This window comes from Podarcis filfolensis, assembly GCF_964270895.1.
Source record: "Podarcis filfolensis genome assembly, chromosome: 3".
NCBI classification, from domain to species: domain Eukaryota; kingdom Metazoa; phylum Chordata; class Lepidosauria; order Squamata; family Lacertidae; genus Podarcis; species Podarcis filfolensis.
Window position 1 is genome coordinate 8,912,750 of NC_139606.1, and position 24,427 is coordinate 8,937,176.

General features: G+C 45.0%; 1 protein-coding gene across 2 annotated transcripts in view; it reads left to right on the forward strand.

The window, feature by feature from the left end:
* SIL1 (SIL1 nucleotide exchange factor) overlaps positions 1-24,427 on the forward strand; it is a 60,626-nt gene that overhangs the window by 6,559 nt on the left and 29,640 nt on the right. The window contains exons 2-8 of one of the 2 annotated variants that reach the window (XM_083606608.1): positions 1,045-1,114; positions 4,922-5,035; positions 5,319-5,454; positions 8,138-8,258; positions 13,822-13,930; positions 20,617-20,808; positions 23,097-23,218. In XM_083606608.1, coding sequence (XP_083462734.1) covers positions 4,928-5,035; positions 5,319-5,454; positions 8,138-8,258; positions 13,822-13,930; positions 20,617-20,808; positions 23,097-23,218 — 788 coding nt within the window. In that variant the 5' untranslated portion in view covers positions 1,045-1,114; positions 4,922-4,927. The remainder of the gene's footprint in view (positions 1-1,044; positions 1,115-4,921; positions 5,036-5,318; positions 5,455-8,137; positions 8,259-13,821; positions 13,931-20,616; positions 20,809-23,096; positions 23,219-24,427) is intronic. The other variant, XM_083606609.1, reaches the window with a different exon arrangement.

A 24,427-nucleotide genomic window follows, 5' to 3' on the forward strand; every position in this document is an offset into this window, starting at 1 on the left:
AGCTGATCCGCTAAGCCGCTTATCAGCTGATCCGCTAAGCCGCTTATCAGCTGATCCGCTAAGCCGCTAATAGCACTAATCCGCTAAGCCACTAAGTGGGTGTTTTGCCTATGCAAATACAGTGGTGCTTCGCAAGACGAAAAAACCGCAAGACGAAGAGACTCGCGGAACGGATTGTTTTAGTCTTGCGAGGCACCACTGTATTTGCATAGGCAAAACACCCACTTCGTTTTGAACAGAATATGTTTACGATGCCACAATTATAGTGTCGTGCCAGCCTGACGCTATTATGCCACCCACTTTCCTTACTGCCGTGGCACTTACTTAAAAATCATTTGTTTAATATCCTTTCCAGTGTGTTTTTTCCATTCATTTGGCTTTCATTCCCTTGTTTATAGCCCTTTATATTTCTCCCTCGGTTGTTAGTAAGCTACTTAGCATTCCCAGAAGTGTTATGGTTTTTCTAAGGGAGCATAAAAAAATGCATTTGGGGGCCGATTTCTCTTTCCTCACCCCTTTGCGTACAGGAGGCCCTGTGTCTTGTAGTTAGTTGAAAACTGGGATGCTTTCCAGACACTTTGGAATTACCGGTATTTAGTAAATAATCTCTTTTAAAACATTAACAGCAGCATGAATTAAGGAGGACTAAGTGAAGTCATATTTAACTTGCGTTTTCTATACACTTGAAGAGCCAGTAGTTTTTGTTACTAAGTTTACCGATCTACGTTTAAAACGCTACCTCAAACAACTTACATTGTTTTAGGCTGCAGTCTCCACAGAGGCATGGTAAATGAAAAATGGAACTTATCATTCATCAAGATGACTTTTGGGCTCACAATATAATTTGGGAAAGTGTGTTTAAGTTGCAGCTGCTGTAGAAATGGGACAAAGTTATTGTAGATACTGTTATGTTTGGTCTAGTTCATTTGTGGGTTTGGGTGTTTATCTTATCTACTGCAGTATTGGCGGAGGGGATTATGATTCAATGTGGAAGTACAAGTTTTCTGTGTCTCCTGAAATGGTGGTTTTCAAACTTTTTCCTAGCCTCAGCGAAACCTTTCTACAGTACTGCTCTAATGAGGAACCCCTGAATATAGAGTCACAGAGGAGAGAGGTATATATACATGTGTGTGTGTGTGTTTTATTTGAAGGTGATGATGAAGATTGTTGTTATTATTATTTATTTCATTTCTATACTACTTTAAAAAGGTAAAGGTAAAGGACCCCTGACCGTTAGGTCCAGTCGTGGACGACTCTGTGCTTGCGATGCTCATCTCGCTTTACTGGCCGAGGGAGCCGACGTTTGTCCGCAGACAGTTTTTCCAGGTCATGTGGCCAGCATGACTAAGCCGCTTCTGGCGAACCAGAGCAGCACACAGAAACACCGTTTACCTTCCCGCTGGAGTGGTACCTATTTATCTACTTGCACTTTGACGTGCTTTCGAACTGCTAGGTTGGCAGGAGCAGGGACCGAGCAACGGGAGCTCACCCCGTCGCAGGGATTCGAACCGCAAGCCCAAGGCTCAGTGGTTTAGACCACAGCGCCACCCACGTCCCTTCTCTATACCACTTTACTTTTAAAGAAAAAAGTGGTTTCTGCTTCATCTACTGCCCTCATCTCTTGCTTTTTAACATTCTTAGTAAAACTTCACATAATTTGACTCTTGGGATATGATGCGTGCTTATGCCAAACTAGGATTCTGTTAATATCCCTTGTGCCTGCTCACATAGGTAAAAGGGGGGGATTTCATAGGGGAAAGAGCAGCCCATGCAGAACGCCTAGGTGAGGAAGGTAGCTGGATGCTGGTCCTGTTGTTCCTGATCAATCAAGACGGATTTGGCTGAGAAGAGCAGGGTGCATTGGTTCAAAGGAATAGCGTGGCCTCCCAGAATTCACCCCACTTTGGGGTCATGGGGGTGTGGGGCAGCATCACTAGATTGCTTTGGTCACAAACAGCCTACCTTATAAGACAGTCGTGCAAGCGAGGCCATAAAGAAGCTCTGTTATCCTCTCCCTTATACTGGGCTGCTGGTGATGCCTCTGTCATCTTCCAGCTACGGTAGCAGAGGGGCAGGAGTAGGGCGGCGGTGGTATTACAACTTAGCCCTCAAATATTCCAACCACGGGAAAGCAGGGCACATAGTTCCTGGATCTGCAAATTTTAGAAGTGTACAGTGCTTACAATTCCAGGTACAGGGGTACCTCGGGTTACAGACGCTTCAGGTTACAGACTCTGCTAACCCAGAAATAGTACCTCAAGTTAAGAACTTTGCTTCAGGATGAGAACAGAAATCGCGCGGCAGCAGCAGGAGGCCCATTAGCTAAAGTGGTGCCTCAGGTTAAGAACAGTTTCAGGTTAAGAATGGGCCTCCGGAACGAATTAAGTACTTAACCTGAGGTACCACTGTACGACTTTTGGGTTCCTGAAATGCGCTCCGTTTGTGCGGGTAAAATATAATGGAGAAAGGGGAAAAAGGAGAGAGGAAAAAGAAAAGTTTTGGGGGGTAGGAAGCATAAAGAGACTTGAGGAGGAAGAGGGGGAAAGAGATCCTCGAAAAAGCAAAACCAAAAGATGGAGGACAGAGAAGGAAGTGGTGAGAAGGGCTCTAATTTTGTTGGGGGGATACTGAGCTTGCTCTTTTAACAGTCCAAAGAGATTGGTCATTACTCCAGTTTTACAGGGAACGGAGGGTAGGAGAGAGAGACATAACTGAGTGCCACACAGGTGAGTGCTAGGCATCACCTGTGCTCAGGTGAAGATTGGGGCTTAAGCTAGCCACTTCATAAATGGCAAGTGTGCACAGGTATGGAGAATTAAAGGAATAGTGCTAGAATAATAATAATAATAAGAAGAAGAAGAAGACGACGAAGAAGGGGGGACGCGGGTGGCGCTGTGGGTAAAACCTCAGTGCCTAGAACTTGCTGATCGTAAGGTCGGCGGTTCGAATCCCCGCGGCGGGGTGAGCTCCCGTCGTTCGGTCCCAGCTCCTGCCCACCTAGCAGTTCGAAAGCACCCTTAAGTGCAAGTAGATAAATAGGTACCGCTTTATAGCGGGAAGGTAAATGGCGTTTCCGTGTGCGGCGCTGGTGCCGGCTCGCCAGCTGCAGCTTCGTCACGCTGGCCACGTGACCCGGAAGTGTCTTCGGACAGCGCTGGCTCCCGGCCTCTTAAGCGAGATGAGCGCGCAACCCTAGAGTCGGACACGACTGGCCCGTACAGGCAGGGGTACCTTTACCTTTAATAATAATAATAATAATAATAATAATAATAATAATAATAATAATAATAAAATAAATAAATAAATAATGTTTTATTTATATCCCGCCCTCCCCAGCCAAAGCCCGGCTCAGAGCGGCTAACAACAGTAAAATAATACAACATTCTAAAATCATTTCATTCTAAAATCAGTTTAAATCAAATTAATGGCAACCATTGGGGTAGAGTTCTGTGAGGATTGCCAAAGGAGGGAGTCAGGCTGTGCCTTGGCCAAAGGCCTGGTGGAACAGCTCTGTCTTGCAGGCCCTGCGGAAAGATGTCAAGTCCCGCAGGGCCCTAGTCTCTTGTGGCAGAGCGTTCCACCAGATCGGAGCCACAGCCGAAAAAGCCCTGGCTCTGGTTGAGGCCAGCCTAACCTCCCTGTGGCCTGGGACCTCCAAGATGTTTTTGTTTGAAGACCGTAAGGTCCTCCGTGGGACATACCAGGAGAGGCGGTCCCGTAGGTACGAGGGTCCTAGGTTGTGTAGGGCTTTAAAGGTTAAAACCAGGTGACAGCCCCTTTAAAAGAAGGGGCACCTGAAACCTGTCTTGTTAAGAGTCACAAATATGATTGGAACCACACCTCCTGGCAAATTTCAGTGCAAGTTTCCTTTCTAGGCAGGTTGACCTGTTTGGGTTTTGACACGCTGTTGTTTGCTTCCGCGGTCTGGTCCCGCAGACCTGCCCTACCAGTGATAATAGCTGAAATCATTCTGGTGGGCTATAATTTGTAGCTTCTCTGCTGCCGTCTCCATGCACGCTGAAAGCATGGGAGAGCAGTGAATAGCAGCTAGTGATAGAGCACAATCATTATACCATCAAAGTCGGTGTGTGGGTGGGGAGACCATGTATGCTTTTATCATCCAGAGAGAAAACGCATTCCGGGGAAAAAAGCCTCTTAAACTCTCCCACGTATTATTATATATCTGCCCAGACACACAAGAAAAAACAAAATGCCTTCAACTATTCATGGGTCGACACAGGTTGTGCCCTATGCGTTATAGAATGTACACCTATGTTGTAAACTAAACCATTTCGTTAAATGCACATTTGTAGCTTTAATTTCCATGTGATTCAGTTATGTGTCAAGAATGCTTAGTGACATTCTTACATTCTTCGGAGTATTGCTGGCTTGTAAAATGGTACAATGCTGTGAAGGTCACAAGGTGAAATGGTGAGGAATCTTTTTTTATATATAATTTTTGTATTAGTTTTATTTAACATCATTTTCAACAGTAATTAAACATACTTTTACATCTTATTCAAATTTTTGACTTCCATCGATCCTGTCTGAAAGTTTTCCAATCTAATCTCTCAGTATGCATTTCTTATCTTCCCTATTACATTTCAAACTCATAACCCAATATCACTATCTTTTTCTACTTTGTAACACTTCATATATTTCTCCTTACAAAACTTCTTGTAGTCCTACTAGCGTAATTTGTTGATTACAGTTGCTCTTCAAATAATTCATATACTTCTTCCAATCTTCTGTAAATCTCTGGTCCCGCAGGTTTCCTTCCTGTAATTTTGTCCAATTCTGCAGAGTCCATTAATTTCGTCCGCCATTCTTCTTTCGTCGGAATTTCTTCTTGTTTCCATTTCTGGGCTAACAATACTCGAAATGGTGTGGAATTTTAATTTATCTACTATCTTAATTTCAGGTTGCAATGTCTCACATCATCTGCTGTCTACGATCCAGTGTGGTTAAGCTCAGTTTGGTGGCTTTGCTGCTATTTGTAACGAGTTTTCCTTCTTGCTTAAACGACAGAGTTGCAGTGAGTATCTTTAATAACTGAATCTTGAAAAAGTACAGGGAAAGTTAACTAATCGGAATTCATTTGTGCCGGCAAGGTGGGTTTACTCGTTTGTTATTTTTTTTGGGTTTTAACTCTCTGTCTCTGTCTGTCTGTCTAGCACAGGAGAAAATCCTGTGTTTTCAATGCAAATATTTAACCAGCTATTTTACTGAGTGCTTAAAAGGCATTCTAGCTGGCTGTATACTGTCCTAAGATGGGCGGGGTATAAATAATAAATTATTATATTTATTTATTTCTGAAGGAATTTGCTCTCACAGAAAAAGTTGGTGATTCGAAGGAAGAGGATAGTCAAGAGGGAGTGGTGGAGGAAAACGATTTTGATTCCGAAGACTTGGAAGTATTCTACCCGACGAATCAATGGCAAACGGTCCGGCCAGGTAATTTCAAGTTGGCAAAGATTTTTATTTTTTTATGTAATTTTTGCTGCTCTAGAGAAACTGCAATGAAACAGGTAGAGGCTGCATTCTACTTCATCCTGTACCAAAAAACGCCAATAATTTTTCAGTTTAATCCCAATTCTGTCAGGAGACCTATCTAATAGCCTGTTTTGGATTCTCCTTATTCATAGGGAATATCTTTCCTCCCCAAAATCAACAGCATAATTGCATATAAATTTACTCACATATATCTACTTAAACAGCCCAGTGACAGAGGGAAATGGCTGAACTAAATATGAAATAATTTAGTGAACGTTCAGAAGGGCACTGTTAACTAATGTGTTGTTACCTGCTCTCCTGTCTCTGAGCAGGGAGAGCCTTCAGGAAATCGGTGCATTTCTTGGGTTAGATTAATTCCGGGTGCAGGTCACTGGAGGGATGTGGGTGGCGTTGTGGTATAAACCACTGAGCCTCTTGGGCTTGCCGATTGGAAGGTTGGTGGTTTGAATCCCGTGACAGGGTGATTTCCTGATGCTCTGTCCCTGCTCCTGCTAACCTAGAGTTCAAAAGCACGCCAGTGCAAGTAGATAAATAGGTACCACTGTGGTGGGAAGATAAACAGTGTTCCGTGCACTCTGGTTTCTGTCACGGTGTCCCGTTGCACCAAAAGCGGTTTAGTCCTGCTGGCCACATGACCCGGAAAGCTGTCTTGTGGACAAACGTTGGCTCCCTCAGCCTGAAAGCGAGATGAGTGCTGCAACCACAGAGTCGCCTTTGACTGGACTTAACCATCCAGGGGTCCTTTACCTTTACCTTACATGTCACCAAAACCATCACTTTGGATTCTGCACAGAGAGCAAGTCAGGCCTTTGTGTCTCTTTTCAGACCCAGATGCAAAAATATGCCTCCCTTGCCTCACTTTCCAGAAGGTTCTCCAGCTAGTTAGTTCCAATGGCAGCACACAGTCCCAAGCTTACATAACAAAGCAGATACAGTGGTACCTCGAGTTAAGTACTTAATTCGTTCCGGAGGTCCGTACTTAACCTGAAACTGCTCTTAACCTGAAGCACCACTTTAGCTAATGGGGCCTCCTGCTGCTGCCGCGCGATTTCTGCTCTCATCCTGAAGCAAAGTTCTTAACCTGAAGCACTATTTCTGGGTTAGCGGAGTCTGTAACCTGAAGTGTATGTAACCCGAGGTACCACTGTACTTATCAGACCTGGCTGGGTCTAGTTCAGGGGTCAGCAAACTTACCGGTGTCTCCAGCGCCGATCGCGGGCTGGAGGGCAGGGGAGCACGTGCCCATACACGTGCGCACACACTATTTCCGGCGCACTTCCAGGTGGGAGGAGCACCGGAAATAGCTTGTGCATGGGCCTCCTACGACCCGGATGTGCACTGGAAATAACTCACATGCGCATAAGCTATTTCCGGTGCTCCTCAGACCCAGAAGTGGGCAGCTGCGCCGCGCCAGTAAGAGTGGGCGGTGGCAGCAGGCAGCGGGGCTCGCCGTGGGGCGGATAAATGAGTCCCTCGGGCCTTATCCGGCCTGCGGGCCTTAGTTTGGGGACGCCTGGTCTAGTTGCTTAGCAGTGAAACTGTATTGACCATTTAAGAAGTCCTTCCACCCCTCAAAAAGATAAAAAAATAAAGAAGCTCAAAGGAGAGGTTGTCATTGAAATTCTACTCAGTATTGATCCAGAGTAGATTCCAATGTATAGTCAGCAGAGTAACAATTTAAACACGTTGCAGAGTTCCCCAAAAAATAGACCAGAGGCATTTCATCCACAGAGCTTTACTGCTGCTGAAGACAAATGAACATAATGGTCACAAATCTAATACATTCAGGACTGGCATTATGCATAAGAAATCCAATTGCAGCAGACTTAACTTAAACGTACAAACTTACGTTTGTGGGTGGCGCTGTGGGTTAAACCACAGAGCCTAGGGCTTGCCGATCAAAAGGTCGGCAGTTCAAATCCCCGTGACGGGGTGAGCTCCCGCTGCTCGGTCCCTGCTCCTGCCAACCTAGCAGTTCGAAAGCATACCAGTGCAAGTAGATAAATAAGTACTGCTCCGGCGGGCGGGAAGGTAAACGGCATTTCCGTGCGCTGCTCTGGTTCACCAGACGCGGATTAGTCATGCTGGCCACATGAGCCGGAAGCTGTACACCGGCTCCCTTGGCCAATAAAGCGAGATGAGCGCCACAACCCCAGAGTCGGCCACGACTGGACCTAATGGTCAGGGGTCCCTTTACCTTTACCTTACAAACTTATAATAAGTTTAGATCTTAACACTCTGTACGGGACATCACCCCAGAACGAAAAGAGATAGAAAGTGAAACCCAGGCTCCTTCTGGCCTCACTATTACAGTCAGCCTGACCTGGACAGAAAGAGATAACAGAAGCAGTTTAAACCAGCTGCACTCAGCTTCTTTGAAGGAATAACCCAAACATCAGTAACCTTCTGCATGTTTCCCTCACACAGAGAAGCTTTCAGAACCCTCTTGAATTAAGTAGATGTGACCCCGTGTTTCACTGACTTTGACTTCAGTCATGTTTCATGATTTCTAATTCGCTGCCTTTTGCTGTATGATTTTGATAGAAAATGTTGGTCTTGAAATGAAACACTGAGGAGAAGAAATGTGTGCTAATTTATATATCTATATTATTATTACTTGCAGGTCAGGCTGTTCCTGCTGGCTTACATGTGCAATTAAATCTTCAGACAGGAGAAAAATTAGCCAAGCTTCCAGATAACGAAAATAAGAAAAGTGACGTGAAAGACCCTCAGAAAAGTAAAGGGTAAGGTAGCTTCAGACAACTCTATTTTTCTAAGCAGAAAGCAGATGAACTTCTGTTTTCCCTGCCGTCCTTTGAGGACGGTTTGGGATTTCCATAGAGTCAGGTGGGCAAACTGTGACACATTGTGGTTTGTTGGGCCTCCAGCCTCGTTTTTCGCAGTTCCCTGATGCCTCCTAGAGCTGCTCCATTCTTCCATTCTGTCAGTGGAATGGATTGTTGGTTTGTGAGCCCCAACTCTTTGGGTTCCTTTCCCCCCCATCTCAGCAGAGCTAAGTCTTCCTGCGTCTTCACAACAGCAGCAGCAGTAGTCTAGCCCTCTCTTGGTGAAATCCTGTGACAGGAGTAGTAGTAGTCCCCTCCCCATTCTATCGGGGGATACCTTTCATCGGTGGAGGGACAGCACTCGGATGCCACCCCATGCGATAGGAGCGGGAGGTTCGCCAGGAGTTGATGTTGTATCAAATGCAGTTTTTGAATTGCGGGAAATTGAATCATCTCCTCACAAGCCAGACCCATAGATAGGAGATAGTGGATGCTTGGGTTGCAAACGGGATCCGTGCAGGATGCATGTTCGCAACCCGCAGCGGCGCGTCTGTGCACTTGCGGGTTGCGATTCGGCACATCTGTGCATGTGCAATGCACGATTTAGTGCTTCTGCGCATGTGCGACCACCGAAACCCGGAAGTAACACATTGCGGTACTTCCGGGTTTTGGCGGTCCGCAACCCAAAAAAACGCAACCTGAAGTGTCCGTAACCCGAGGTAGTAAAGGTAAAGAGACCCCTGACCATTAGATCCAGTCGTGACCGACTCTGGGGTTGCGGCACTCATCTCGCTTTACTGGCTGAGGGAGCTGGCGTACAGCTTCCGGGTCATGTGGCCAGCATGACGAAGCCGCTTCTGGCGAACCAGAGCAGCACATGGAAACGCCGTTTACCTTCCCGCCGGAGTGGTACCTATTTATCTACTTGCACTTTGACATGCTTTCGAACTGCTAGGTTGGCAGGAGCAGGGACCGAGCAACGGGAGCTCACCCCGTTGCGGGGATTCAAACTGCCGACTTTCTGATCGGCAAGTCCTAGGCTCTGTGGTTTAACCCACAGCGCCACCCGTGTCCCGTAACCCGAGGTATGACTACAATTTGTTAAGAAACTGTACAAACAGAGGCATTAGGACATAAACTAGGAAAGCAAGTCAGTACTGTGGAGTCTGCTACAGGATGTTTAGAACGCCTGTCCTTTGTTGGGTTGCCAGTCTTCATGAGCCGGTGGGGGCTGTGGTGGCATTCAGGCTTAGCAAATATCGTGGGACTGATCAGTAGAGACGAGACAACATTGTCAACTTCATATAAACAACTGGCAGAAGAGAGAGATTTCAAGAACTGCAGGGGGAAATCTGAAGATGGAATTAGCAATTCATCAGCGCTCAGCCCTTTCCTCTTGAAAACTCACTCTTTTAAATCTTGCTCTTTCTAAGTTTCAGCCGAAACGGTTGACTGTCAGCAGGCCTCGCCTTTTGAAGTGATCTCTCCCCCCCTCCCCTTCCTCCAAGGGAAATATGAGATATATGCATCTATACATCTGAGAAAGGGAAATTTATTACAGAAAAGCTTGGGCTCATTGATATTACAAACAAGCCAGATGGTGGTGTTCGTGTGTCGCCTTAGTCTTAATCGTATAATTACCACGAGGGAAGTCGGGTTCGCTTGTGATAATCTAGGATGACAAACAGGCTTCTCTCCTGCCCTCCTCCCTTCTGCTTTGAAGATGTGCCTCTGTATTTCGGGATGCATTTGAGAATTTTTGCATACGACTTCTAGATTGATATGTCTTTGGGTTGGGACCTGAATAGGGGGAAACACTATCCTTTATTTGAGAAGCTGTTTCTCGGGGGGAATTGCCTTTACAGTTCTGAAATTAGCAATGTATCAGGGCACATGTATAGTTCAGAAATATCAGTCCTCCTTGTTGTAACATCTCTCCGGGGTCACAGAGTGGGAGCCTTTTCCCAGTTGCTGGAGCTTGGGTCTGGCTCCTGCTGCTTGCAGAATGGCTTCTCTGCCACTGAACTACCGTATTTTTCCATGTATAACACCCCCTCTCTTTTTTTGGACTCATAATTGAAAAAATGGGGGGCAATTGCCTAGAGTTGTTAAGCTTTTTTTGGGGGGGGGGAGATTGCCCAGAGTTGCTGAGCTGTTTTTTGGAGGGATTGCCTGTTAGTTTCTGTTTCTCACTGAGCAGCTGCTGGGAGTCGCAGGACTCTGTTTACATTCCAGAGACCTTCCAGTCTCACGGGAAAGGAGACGGGATGTGACGTTAGTGGTTTCCTGTTTCCTTTGTTCCTTTGTTCCTTTGTTCAGTTGCTCTCTGCTCTCACAGGGAGAGGAGGTATATTTCTTTGCTCTCTGCGTAGCTAGAAAATAAAGCATAGCAATGTAGCTCATACTATCTCATCCTTCTGCATGCTGTTTTTTTTGTTTTTTTTATAAATATTTATTAAGTTTTCCAATTTTATACAAACACAAAAAGAAAAAGAAAAGAAAAATATTAAAAACAAATCAATTTCAATAACAGTTTTTCAATAACATGTTTATTTGACTTCCTCATACCTCCCCTTCTTGTTTTCTAGTTCAAATTGTTAATCCAGCAAATCCTAATCTTTTAACATTCCTTTTAATTAGCACCTTATTTTCCAAATCAACTTTTTAAATTTTTTGACTTAAACAATTTTAATCCCTGTTATCTTCATCATAACAGCTAGAGACCACAAAAGTTCAATCCGGCATCTTTTCAGAGTTCATTAATTTTGTAGTATTTCTGTAAACAGTCCTTAAATTTCTTCCAATCTTCTTCTGCCGACTCCTCTCCCTGGTCGCGGATTCTGCCGGTCATTTCTGCCAGTCCCATACAGTCAATCAACTTCATCTGCCATTCTTCCAGAGTGGGTAGATCTTGAGTCTTCCAGTGCATGCTGTTCTGATGCTCTGCTGGGATGACGTGCCTGAGGCCTTATCAAAGGATCAGGTCGTCAATTAACCATCGGGAGGCGATTCCGAAGATGAGCCTTATCAACTCGGCCGAACGGAGATTCCGACATTGCCCACAATTGCTGGGCTTTTTTCCGGGGAGCATTGCCTGGACTGGTTGAGACTGGTTTGGGGGGTGGGTTACCGAAAATCGCTCACCCACAGGACCGCCACAGACTATTACACTCACATCGATGAAGCCACCAATCCTCTGAGGGCAAAAGCAAACGCCAATCACCCATCCAATTGCCAATAGCCAGTGGACCTTGCCACAGCCACCAATCACCCGCAAAAAAGCCGCTGACAATCCCCTGCTCGCGGCAGCCACCAATTGCCCGTCCCACCTCTCCACTATCCGTGCATAGGACGACCCCCAATATTTAACATACTTCTAAAAATAAAACAACCTTGTCTTATACACGGAAAAATACGGTGCATCCCTTGCCAATGTAACTTACAAGGACAGGAAGTGATAGCAAGGTGCTGGCCCTACCATTGCAGTTGTATGGCATCCCACCCTCACCCCTGACATCCCTGTGTAGGGTACCCTATGTGTGTGATTTGGAATTATATTATTATTATTATTATTATTATTATTATTATTATTATTATTATTTATTTATACCCCGCCCATCTGGCTGAGTTTCCCCAGCCACTCTGGGCAGCTTCCAATTGAGTGTTAAAAACAATACAGCATTAAATATTAAAAGCTTCCCTAAACAGGGCTGCCTTCAGATGTCTTTTAAAGATGAGATAGCTGCTTATTTCCTTCACATCTGACGGGAGGGTGTTCTACAGGGTGGACGCCACTACCGAGAAGGCCCTCTGCCCTGGTTCCCTGTAACCTCACTTCTCGCAATGAGGGAACCGCCAGAAGGCCCTCGGCGCTGGACCTCAGTGTTCGGGCTGAACGATGGGGGTGGAGACGCTCCTTCAGGTATACAGGATCGAGGCCGTTTAGGGCTTTAAAGGTCAGCACCAACACTTTGAATTGTGCTTGGAAACATACCGGGAGCCAATGCAGATCTTTCAGGACCGGTGTTATATGGTCTCTGTGGCCACTCCCAGTCACCAGTCTAGCTGCCGCATTCTGGATTAATTGCAGTTTCCGGGTCACCTTCAAAGGTAGCCCCACGTAGAGCGCATTGCAGTAGTCCTGCAGTTCTGTGCAGGGAGGGGTTCAAATTGCCTGATTCATGCTTAGACATGGGGGCAAGGCTTAGAAGCATCCGGGATAGGGATAGCAGCCTCCTCCTTGTACTTGTGAATCTCTCTTTATTAAAAGAAAAAAATCAATATTATTTTTCATTTCATTTCTATACCGATTTATATTTTTTTTGGGGGGGGGGAATTCTCAACCCACATGAAAACATCCAATAAAACAACCCGGAATGAAACATTACAGAAGAAAGTCAAATATAAATCACAGAACTGTAGCATTGGAATAACCGACGAGGGTCATCTAGTCCAACCCTGTAATCTCTTGACCCCATGTGGGGCTTGAACGCATGACCGTGAGATCAAGGGTCTGAGCTGCCCCAGGAAAAGTGTGCCTTCAACATAATGGACAGGAAATGGAAATATTATCTCAAAAGATTCAAAATGAAAGAATCCAAAGGGAACTGCAGGAGGAACGACAGACTTGACTGGCAGATCTGCGTGGTCTGCTTGATGCAAATTTCCTTGGACGCTCCCTTACTTTGATTATTTGTTTTAGAAGCCCCCCCCACCCCCTTTTTGAAGAGTGTGTTCATTGGAACAAAATTCAGAAAATAGTGGCTTCTTTTGTTTGCTAAGATTTACTGGAATGTTTGCTTCCTTATACAGTGGTACCTCGGGTTACATATGCTTCAGGTTACATACACTTCAGGTTACAGACGCCGCTAACCCAGAAATAGTACCTCGGGTTAAGAACTTTGCTTCAGGATGAGAACAGAAATTGTGCAGCAGCGGGAGGCCCCATTAGCTAAAGTGGTGCTTCAGGTTAAGAACAGTTTCAGGTTAAGTACGGACCTCCGGAACGAATTAAGTACTTAACCCGAGGTACCACTGTACATGCAAAGCATACACTCCAAAATTTTAAAAAATCCTCTTCTTTGGTTTTATATTTTTTTTGTCGGTTTATATGTCTCCCCCCCAATTGTTTATCTGTTACATTTGAAAATGAGCTTGTTTATGTCAGAGTTTAATATTAAGACTTCCATGACTGTGAACATCTGGCTTTTGCCTTGGGGAGGTGACTAACCTATTTTATTTGTTCCCAGACAAGAGCTTTAGGGAGATGTTTTAGTGTGTTATCAATTTATGCACTTGGATTGCCAGATCCCAGCTTTTATTATTAATATTATTATTATTACTATTATTATTTAAAAAAACCCAGTAGTAAATGAACGCAAGATCGAACATTGGCTGTCTGTCATGTGCTAAATAGAGTAATAAACAAGGCCAGGATTTGGGTTGCCCATCAAATATTTGTTTCTTCCTCACTGCGGATCAATTGTTCATCTGTGTGACGCATGTTTTTGTTTCCTGCAAGGCTGGGGCACATAGATATCGACCCGAGTTCATTCACAACGCAAGAACTCAAGAAGGCTTTGTCTAAAATGAAGAAAAGCATGAAGACAGATGATACACTGGCTCAAAAGGTAGTATCCGAGAAAATGCGACATAGCGTTGAAACATAGCAAACATAGCACTGAAAGCATAGCTATTATGTTCTTAGCTCAAAATGGGGAAAATAGATGAGGGAAGCCTATACTCTCAGGCAAACTCAACTCAAAGCAGAGTTGCTATGGAATTTCGGAGTCGAAAAATCTGCCGCAAATACTGAGCTTCTGCTTGAAATTTCCTACGAGATTTGTCAAACTATGCTGCCTGGCAAGAAATGGGAAACACAAATTTCTAGCACAGACTCCTTTTGTTTCGGCAGACTCCTGAGAATTTCTGCTTTCATTTTACAGCTGTCTCTCTTTTTTAAAAAATTATTTAATCATTTTTTCGATACAAACAACAACCGCAAATGACACATACAACAAAAACCGCAATAACAATAATAACACAATTTGACAAATCAGATTTGAATACACTGATGTACCTATGACTACACCTTTTTTTAACAATATTTTCCCACCTCTCTCTCCTCCCCCTACTTCCCACCGCTATCCGCCTTATCGCTTAAATATTCCTTCCAGATTTCTTCATATTTATCCATTCTTATTTTGGGTCAACGTGCAATTCGTTCGTATGTAGCTAATCTGTCCATATTATCAATCCATGTGCTCAATGGAATCTTTTTGCAGCTCTTCCAATTCATCAAAACAAGTTTGTTTTTTTTGCTTCTAATATAGCACGGTACATCCTTTTTTTTTTTGACCCCTTGAAATCTCCCACGTTTCCGGAATATAACTTAGAATTAAATTCAATTCCCCTAAATAACAATATTTTTTTTTACTCTTGCTATAAATATCCTCACCTTGCACCAAAATGATCTTATCATTGGGCAGTTAATCATCATATGTACTAAGTTCGCATTTTTACTCCAACATCTCCTGCAATTTGTCTGCACATGTTATTTTCTTCTGGTATAGTTTTGCTGGAGTCCAGTGGACTCTGAATGTTATTTTCTGTTGAATAAGTCTTAGTCTTAGATCCACAGAGGCTATTTCTGTTGATTTTATAATTGACTCCCATATGCCATTTGTTATCTGTACCCCTAACTCTTCACTCCATTTTTGTCTTTCATATTCTAAATCATATTTTTTCCTGTTGAGTAGGGTTTTATATGAAAGGACGCAGGTGGCACTGTGGGTTAAACCACAGAGCCTAGGACTTGCCGATCAGAAGGCCGGCAATTCGAATCTCTGTGATAGGGTGAGCTCCCGTTGCTCGGTCCCTGCTCCTGCCAACCTAGCAGTTTAAAAGCACGTCAAAGTGCAAGTAGATAAATAGGTACCGCTCCGGCGGGAAGGTAAACGGCGTTTCTGTGCGCTGCTCTGGTTCGCCAGAAGCGGCTTAGTCATGCTGGCCACATGACCCGGAAGCTGTACACCGGCTCCCTCGGCCAATAAAGCGAGATGAGCGCCGCAACCCCAGAGTTGGCCACGACTGGACCTGATGGTCAGGGGTCCCTTTACCTTTACCTAGGGTTTTATATAGTGCAAGTGTAGAGTTTTTTTGTTTTTGTTGCAGAGATTAAATCTTACAGCAGCAAGGGTGTTTTACAGCTGTCACTTTTTTTCTAGCGAGGTGTGGTATGGAGGGAAGCAAATGTCCCTCTCACTTTAATGAACAAATCCGGCCTCCACATTTAGATGCATTACCTGGCTTTGGTTTTGTGAAAATCTGTGGTGGAATTGGGGAAATATTGGGCTTCAGTAACCCAATACCCTGTGGGTTCAGCCTGGATGGCCAATAAAATCCAGACTCAAACAGGACATTTCTGTTTCTTGCAAGGGCAGAGCGACACAACCTCAGCCAGCAAGGGGTTGATGGATAACACACCAAATATGAAGAAGCAGAAGCATTTATATACTTATATATTGTCCATAGGCGACAGTGTTTCTTCTACTAGCTTATATTGATTTAATCCCACGGCATAGCAACTATCTTATCTTTCCTTTTTTCCCTTGTCCTTGACGGTTATAGGAATAGCTCACACGTACATGTTCGTTTGGAACGCGGGTGGCGCTGCGGGTTAAACCACAGAGCCTAGGACTTGCCGATCAGAAGGTCGGCGGTTCGAATCCCCGCAACGGGGTGAGCGCCCATTGCTCAGTCCCTACTCCTGCCAACCTAGCAGTTCAAAAGCACACCAGTGCAAGTAGATAAATAGGTACCGCTCCGGCGGGAAGGTAAATGGCATTTCCGTGCGCTGTTCTGGTTTGCCAGAAGCGGCTTAGTCATGCTGGCCACATGACCCGGAAGCTGTACGCCGGCTCCCTCGGCCAATAAAGCGAGATTAGCGCCGCAACCCCAGAGTCTGCCACGACTGGACCTAATGGTCAGGGGTCCCTTTACCTTTACATGTTCATTCAGCCCTTCTCCCATGGTTCTCTTGCAAACACCGCTTTCACTTGCTCAGATTTTCTCACACATATTTTGGTTTCTGTTCCTTAAATTCAATAATTTCTACGACAGCGTAAGCTGCCAATTAGGAGAGCTTAACACTTTGATGGTAACCTATAGCTGTATCCAGCTGTGTTTCAGATGGAAGCAATGTGTACAAACCTGAACAGATTAAAGAGGATTTAGGGGGGAAAGAAAATAAACTTGGGCAGCATCCAGCACCCCGCAACAGGAAACGCTCTGCTTTCTCACGGGAGCTTTCCATTTCCCTCATTGAAGCTTCAGCTTCCCTGCCAAAGTGCCGGTGGGACTCTGGCGCAGATCTTTAACTGATAATCAATCACGGCCCGTCCATCATTTGAAAAATAAGACTTTAGAGCCGCCTTACCCGAAAACAGCAACACCCTGAGACCTCTGATTATAGGGCGGTATACAATAAATAAATAAACTAAATAAATAAACGAGACATTCTGTTTTGGTGACTGTAACCTTGGTTTAAAGAGCCATTTGGCACCTAGCTTGTGTATCGTGAGATTCTAACACTGCACTTGAGGCAAATCCTAAGAGTGGTCTTAAGAGAGACAATGATGACATTGTTTTAAAAAGGTAAAGGGACCCCTGACCGTTAGGTCCAGTCATGGCCGACTCTGGGGTTGTGGCGCTCATCTCGCTTTACTGGCCGAGGGAGCCAGCGTACAGCTTCCGGGTCATGTGGCCAGCATAACTAAGCCACTTCTGGCGAACCAGAGCAGCTCACGGAAACGCCGTTTACCTTCCCGACGGAGTGGTACCTATTTATCTACTTGCACTTTGTGCTTTCGAACTGCTAGTTGGGCAGGAGCAGGGACCGAGCAACGGGAGCTCACCCCATCGCGTGGATTCGAACCACCAACCTTCTGATCGGCAAGTCCTAGGCTCTGTGGTTTAACCCACAGCGCCACCCACGTCCCTTGACATTGTTTTACTTGCTCTAATATCCTAACCTTTCTAGTAATTATCCATGATTTGCCAGAAAACCAGTCCTGAGTGATGGAATACTCCAGTTTGCATGGCAAGAGGTGCTGGTTTTTTCCATCATTTTGATAGGCTGCCTCCAGTTCAGCCTATTAGACTTCATAAACTGAGGGAGGTACTTAACAACCGAGAGCAGAAGTGGTTAACCTCTGGTCCTCCAGATGTTGTTGAGACTCTTTTTTCATATTTTTTTTATTAGCTCTCAATCAATTTAACTTCAATACAATGTTCCCTTAATGTTTTTGACTTCCCATCCTTACTTCCATGCTGTTTCTATTTAAATCTACTGCCATGAATGTAATATTTCTCTAAAACATATATACTACATTACATTCCTTTATCATTCTCATTCCTTTGCTTATATTTCAAGTCCTGCACGCGATTTCATTTTACTATAATATTTTCCTCAGATAATCCAAAAAGGGTCTCCATTCTTTACTTCTTCTTTGTCTCTTATTTTTGCCTTCTCCACATTGTTCAATAATTTCAAAATCCACCCCTCTTTTGATGGAACTTCTTTCCATTTCTGTGCATACAAGAATTCTGGCTGCAGTAGGAGCAAACCTAAATAGTTTAACCAATTTTTGGGGGACCCCTGTGCCTATTATTCCCCAAAGAAATGCTTCAGGCTTTTTTGGGGAATGACTTCTTCTTCACCATCTTCTTCAATTCATTATGTATCATTTCCCGAAAGTCCACCACACATGGAAAAAGATGTTGAGACTCCTCACTCGCAACTGCTCCAGCCAGCATGGCCAATGGCCATGGAAGATGGGCGTTTTAGTTGCTGATTGCTGATGTTTGGGAATGCCAAAAATCCCCCCCTCCGGCCTTAGGGAATGGAGGATAATTTTCAGTTCCCTTGCTACAAAACATTAGCAAAATGATCCATGACTGCCAATTAAGAGTAGGTTCCTTAGGAAATCATTATCATTTTTCAATGCTTTGGGGCCTGGCCTGGCTGTGATGTCGAAAGGTACTGTATTTTTCGCTCTATAACACGTTCCCAACCATAACACGCATATAGTTTTTAGAGGAGAAAAACAAGGAAAAAAATATTCTAAACGAAACAGTGGATGTATGATTTTTGTGGTTCATGCTGTGGCCACAGACATGTGATCTGACGGTGAGTTTGGGGTAGCCCAATGCAAAAATCCTGAGGATCCATGTGGATCCATGCTTTGTAACCACGTTTTTGCACCACTGCGGCCCCAGGCAACAGTGGGTGCGTGGTTTTTTTGGTGCAAGCTGTAGCCATGGACATGCTATGTGATCTGATGGTGAATTTGGGGTGACCCAGTGCAAAAATCCTGAGGATCCGTGTGGATCCGTGCTTTGTAACCATGTTTTAAGTGGGGAGGGAAGGAAAAGCACTCAAGGGACAAGGAACACGCGTGGGGTGGGTGGAGAAGGATGCTGTTAATAATGCAGAAGAGGGGTATAAGAGGAGAAGGCTCTTATAAGAGGAGTGGGGAGGAGAGAGAGACAGAGAGCCTGCTTGAAAAGACTTTGCTGTTATTTAGCAAGTGGGGAGGAGAGAGAGAGCCTGCTTGAAAAATCTTTGCTGCTATTTAGCGAGTGGGGAGGAGAGAGGGACAGAGAGCCTGCTTGCTTTAAAGGAGCCAACCGGACAGGAGCCGCTTACACTCGTGTAAGCGGCTCCTCTCCTCTCCTCTCCCGCTTTGCTCCTTTAAAGCAAGCAGGCTCTCTGTCTCTCTCTCCTCCTCACTCAGCGGCTCTTCTCCCGCTTTGCTGTTTCAAAGCGAGCCACGGAGGAGGGAAGGAAGGGGAACCATGGATCCTCTGCTCACGACTGCAGCAGATCCCCCCGCCATCTGTAGGCATTCGCTCCATAACACGCACAGACATTTCCCCTTACTTTCTAGGAGGAAAAAAGTGAGTGTTATGGTGCGAAAAATACGGTATTTTAGGCTCATGGAAGGGTTTTTTGCTCTTGAACCTTATATTTTTTAAGAGGCTCTTAAATCAGCAAAAATTCGGAAGCTGTAATGCAGCCCCTCCGCCTTGGCCCATTAATACTCATTAATATGAAGCCCAATTATTCCCTGAATGCTTAGGGTTAAAGATGACGTTGCTGGAAATTGTCAGTTAAAAATGTATTGGGAATAGTCTCCAGCCCCTTGTGTGTGAAAGTTTGGAGGAAGTCCCAGCCGGCTTTTAGGGAAAAGACATCTTGTCGGGTTTGATTTCCAGGAGCTGTGTGTGAGTGACGAGATTTCACAGGAGAGCACCTAATTTCCCTTTCTGATGTCTGTTGGGTAACCTAATCTGTTAAGCATTTTTAATTAACTATCTTGTAAGAGCCGCAAATAGAATCTAAAGAAAACATAATTAGTAAATAATGAGGAGTGTTGCTTGCTGTTTGCAAATCACACTTCTTGTCTGTTCACTGCATTCTGGCAGCTGCTTGACTTTGAACTTGGAGAAAGTCATTTTGCTTCTCTTGAGGCTCCTGTCCTAAAACTAATTCATATGTTTAATATCACCTGTTGCAGGTGCTGCTGAATATTTAAGTCGCGGTCTACTCGTATGTGAGCAGTGCGACAGATGAGACTTGTGCAATACCGCAGCTCAGCTCCTGTGAGCAAGGTGTAGACTGCAGGGTCTAAGCGCAGCTTTGGAGAGAGTAATGAGAAGCAGTGGGAGGTCAGAAGAATTAATGCAACCTGCCTCCCCAAAGCTGCTTTTAAGTTTAAAACAACCATAAGATCCAGTCAGGGATGCGGGTGGCGCTGTGGGTTAAACCACAGAGCCTAGGGCTTGCCGATCAGAAGGTCGGTGGTTCGAATCCCAGCTCCTGCCAACCTAGCAGTTTGAAAGCACACCAGTGCAAGTAGATAAATAGGTACCGCTCCAGCGGGAAGGTAAACGGCGTTTCCGTGCACTGCTCTGGTTCGCCAGAAGCGGCTTGGTCATGCTGGCCACATGACCCGGAAGCTGTACGCCGGCTCCCTCGGCCAATAAAGCAAGATGAGTGCCGCAACCCCAGAGTCGGCCACTACTGGACCTAATGGTCAGGGGTCCCTTTACATCCAGTCACATATCTTCCATCTTGTTTTGTCCCTTAGAATATCTAGTTGCATCTTCAGCATGCATAAAATTATACGTGGCCCTTTGTTTTTCCCCGAGTTAACAGAGGTTACTCATATATACCTAAACACAAACAAAATAATTAACTTGGGCGGTGTTTTAATTGTGTGCTATTTCGGTTTGTTTTCCCCTTGATTCCAAGGCTCATCAGGAAGATGTCAGGAGAAGATTCCGTCCCATTGAGAAACTTAAGGAAGAGTTCAGAGAGCTCAACCTGCAACTAGAAACAGACTTTGAAATTATGTTTAAATTAATCAACAAATTCAACAGTTCCACTTCGACGCTGGAGGAGAAAATAACAGCACTTCATGATCTCGAATACTACGTTCATCAGGTAAGAAGATTTTTTAAAATAAACATTGGCAGCTGGTGTGCAATGTTCCGGGAATGTGGAATCGTAAAAATAGATTTCTTGCAGTACCAGATGTTGCAGAATTGTGGCACCCAGCTTCTTCACACAAGGCATTTTACCTAGACAGATGAACACAGTTGTATGTGTTTGGGTGTAAACACTGTTGTGTGTGAAATTGTGTAAGTGGATTGTAAACATTTGGAACGCGACATTTTTAGATGCCAAGTCTTCCTTGAACGCAACTATGAAGGGTCTTTAATTTGTGCCAGGGCGTGCCAGAATTCATTGTTGTCATTTGTTTGTTTTTGAGTGCCAGGGCTTATCACCTGGGACTCATAAAGTAATGTGGAAAGTGACGTTGCCACTGGATTCTCCTAGGCTCGAGGAGACGCTTTTGGCTTACATGGCTTTTAGGCTGCTCTGAGCTTTGGCATCCGTCCTTTTATAAATTAATCATGGGTTCCTTGTTTGCCCAAAAGGAAAGTCTTCCAGAACAGTGTTCATTTAGGACTGCAGTCCTAAGCGCGCCTAGTCAAAAGCAAATTGCACTAAAATCTATGGGCCTTAAATCTAGGTAAACATGTATGAGTTAATGCTGGTGCTGCTGCAAGAATTTCCCCGAGAGCAGAATGCAAAGTGAATTTTCACTGGTGTGCCTTAGGCAGAATATATGAGGAATTTGAAAAGGGAAACCAAAAGAGGGTTCTGTTCATTCTTGTACCCTGGCCTAGGCCATAGGTAAAGGCAAAGGGACCCCTGACCATTAGGTCCAGTCGTGAACGACTCTGGGGTTGTGGCGCTCATCTCGCTTTATTGGCCGAGGGAGCCGGCATACAGCTTCCGGGTCACGTGGCCAGCATGACGAAGCCGCTTCTGACGAACCAGAGCAGCGCACGGAAACGCCGTTTACCTTCCCCCCAGAGCGGTACCTATTTATCTACTTGCACTTTGATGTGCTTTTGAACTGCTAGGTTGGCAGGAGCAGGGACTGAGCAACGGGAGCTCACCCAGTTGCGGGGATTCGAACCGCCGACCTTCTGATTGGCAAGTCCTAGTCTCTGTGGTTTAACCCACAGCGCCACCCGCTTCTCATGCCTAGGCCATAACCTAGCTTAAATTTCCCTTGTGCATTCATTCCTCTTGTAGGTTTTGTAGACTGCTAGCCTACCGTCGGCCTTTCGTATGCTGAACTGACCCAAGTTCTCGGTTCAGGATAAATTCTCAACTCCAGCTATCATTTTAGTTCTGTTCCTTTGCACTTTGTGTATCTGGAATGCAACCTTGAACCTGAGCAATCTGGACCCAGTGGTTCATCTATGGCCTCTCCTGTGCTGTGTCAGAAAAGTACTGCTCCCTCCCTGTTCTTCTTAGACAGGCCTGCCGGAATTTGTCATGGCTAAAATGGCCAGCCATAGTTAGCGTCTCACACTGTTGGCTCAGTCATCTTATGATCAATATCTCAAGTCCTCTTTCCACCTCATTTGTTCTGGTTGATGAGTTTCTAGTCAATAATACAAATGCTTATTGCCAGTCCCCGAGTATTTCTGACTCTCTAACCCTGCCTGTTAAATTAAAATATAAAACATTTTGTATTGGTAAGAGACCTAGAACTCCTCGGGCTCCCAACTATGGTCTCCTAGAGAAATAAATTTTCATCTTTGTTTGATAGCGTCGTTCCTTTCAGTTAAGAGTATTGTCTGGCGAAGCTTTCAGTAAGCTAATCATGTTTTGGTTTTCAGTGATTCCTTCTGAATTTGATGATTGTGACAGGATTGGGTCCAGAGTTCCTTTGAGTGGAACTCTGCTCACAGGAAACGTCTGCTGGAGGAATGGTAGTGTAGAGGTGGGTTTTTTTGTTGCTCCCTGCTCCCCCCACAGCTTCTAGTTGAGAGACCCTTTAGAAGTGTGGGGGGTTGCAGGGGAATGGGCAAAAATCACCTCCCACCCTTTCCTTGGTGGTAGATATTGCTGGGTATTGATCCTTTCAGTAAATGAAAGGAGCTATTCTGCAAAGCAACACTCTGGATCCCTTTGTATCTTGTATTATTGTATCTTCAGAATTCAAATGTGATGTTCCTGTAGCGAGATGGCATCATACGATTCAAGGCAAGAGGCTTTTGCTTTGCCTTTAATCTTTTTTAAGTGGATGGATCAGGTTTTGATAGTGCTTGTTGTACTTCATGTGTAAATTCTGAATAGAAAAATCAACACCCACCCTTACGTGTAAATGCACAAATCGTTGCTTGAATGTGGAACAACATATTTTATAGGTGGACAATGCAAAAGATTTGCTTTCCATTGGGGGCCTCCAGCTTTTGATTAATGGGCTGAACAGCACGGAGCCGTTGGTGAAGGAGTATGCGGCCTTCGTCCTGGGAGCTGCACTGTCCAGGTGAGTATCTGTGTGGATACAATAATAATAATAATAAATTTTATTTATACCCCGCCCTCCCCAGCCAAGGCTGGGCTCAGGGCGGCTAACAAGCAATAATAAAAACAAGTTGAATGAATACAACTGAAAAACAAGATTAAAATACAACATTAAAACATTAAAATGCAGCCTCATCACAGGAGGAAAAAGGAAAAAAGAAAGAGGGGGAGGGAATCAAATTGACTCCAAGCCAAAGGCCAGGTGGAACAACTCTGTCTTACAGGCCCTGCGGAAAGAAATCAGATCCTGCAGGGCCCTGGTCTCATGAGACAGAGCGTTCCACCAGGCTGGAGCCAGTGTTGAAAAGGCCCTGCCTCTGGTTGAGGCTAATCTAACTTCCTTAGGGCCCGGGACCTCTAGGGTGTTGCTATTTATGGACCTTAAGGTCCTCCATGGGGCATACTGGGAGAGGCGGTCTCGTAGGTACGAGGGTCCTAGGCCGTGAAGGGCTTTAAAGGTCAAAACCAGCACCTTAAATCTGACCCGATACTCCGCTGGGAGCCAGTGCAACTGGTAAAGCACTGGGTGAATATGCTCCCATGGCAGAGACCCTGTGAGGAGCCTCGCTGCAGCATTCTGCACCCGCTGGAGTTTCTGGGACAGCTTCAAGGGCAGCCCCGCATAGAGCGAATTACAGTAGTCAAGCCTGGAGGTGACCGTCAGATGGATCACTGTGGCCAGGTCGGGGTGGGAAAGGTAAGGGACCAACTGCTTGATGCAGTTGAGAAAGAATGCGGCAGACCAGATTAACCTTAAGAAATGGGCAGTAATAGTCTCCCTCATTAGACAGGGTGGGCACAGATTCGGCCACCGTGCTGTGTGGTCAACTGCTTGGTCTCCTTGATGTCAGAATTAGTAATTTCAGAAACGATTAAAGATGCCCTGTGGTTACCGGGCAACTGCGCAAGGCTACTTACTGGTCTTAAAATTGACCAAACAGGTGCCCAGTGGCTTCAGTGTGACTAAGCAGAAAGGAGTGACCTCATTCAGTTGTTCAGGTAGAGGTTTCCAGGATGCCAGCTATTTTTCACAGCATAGAAACAAGATGCTGGAGCAGAGACTATGGTAATCAGATGGTGATTCATTTTAAAAATGAAAATAAAAATAAATGTCTTGCTGAAAGGATTCAAGGCCCTTCAGAAACCTAACGCCGAATGATAACGTATGCTG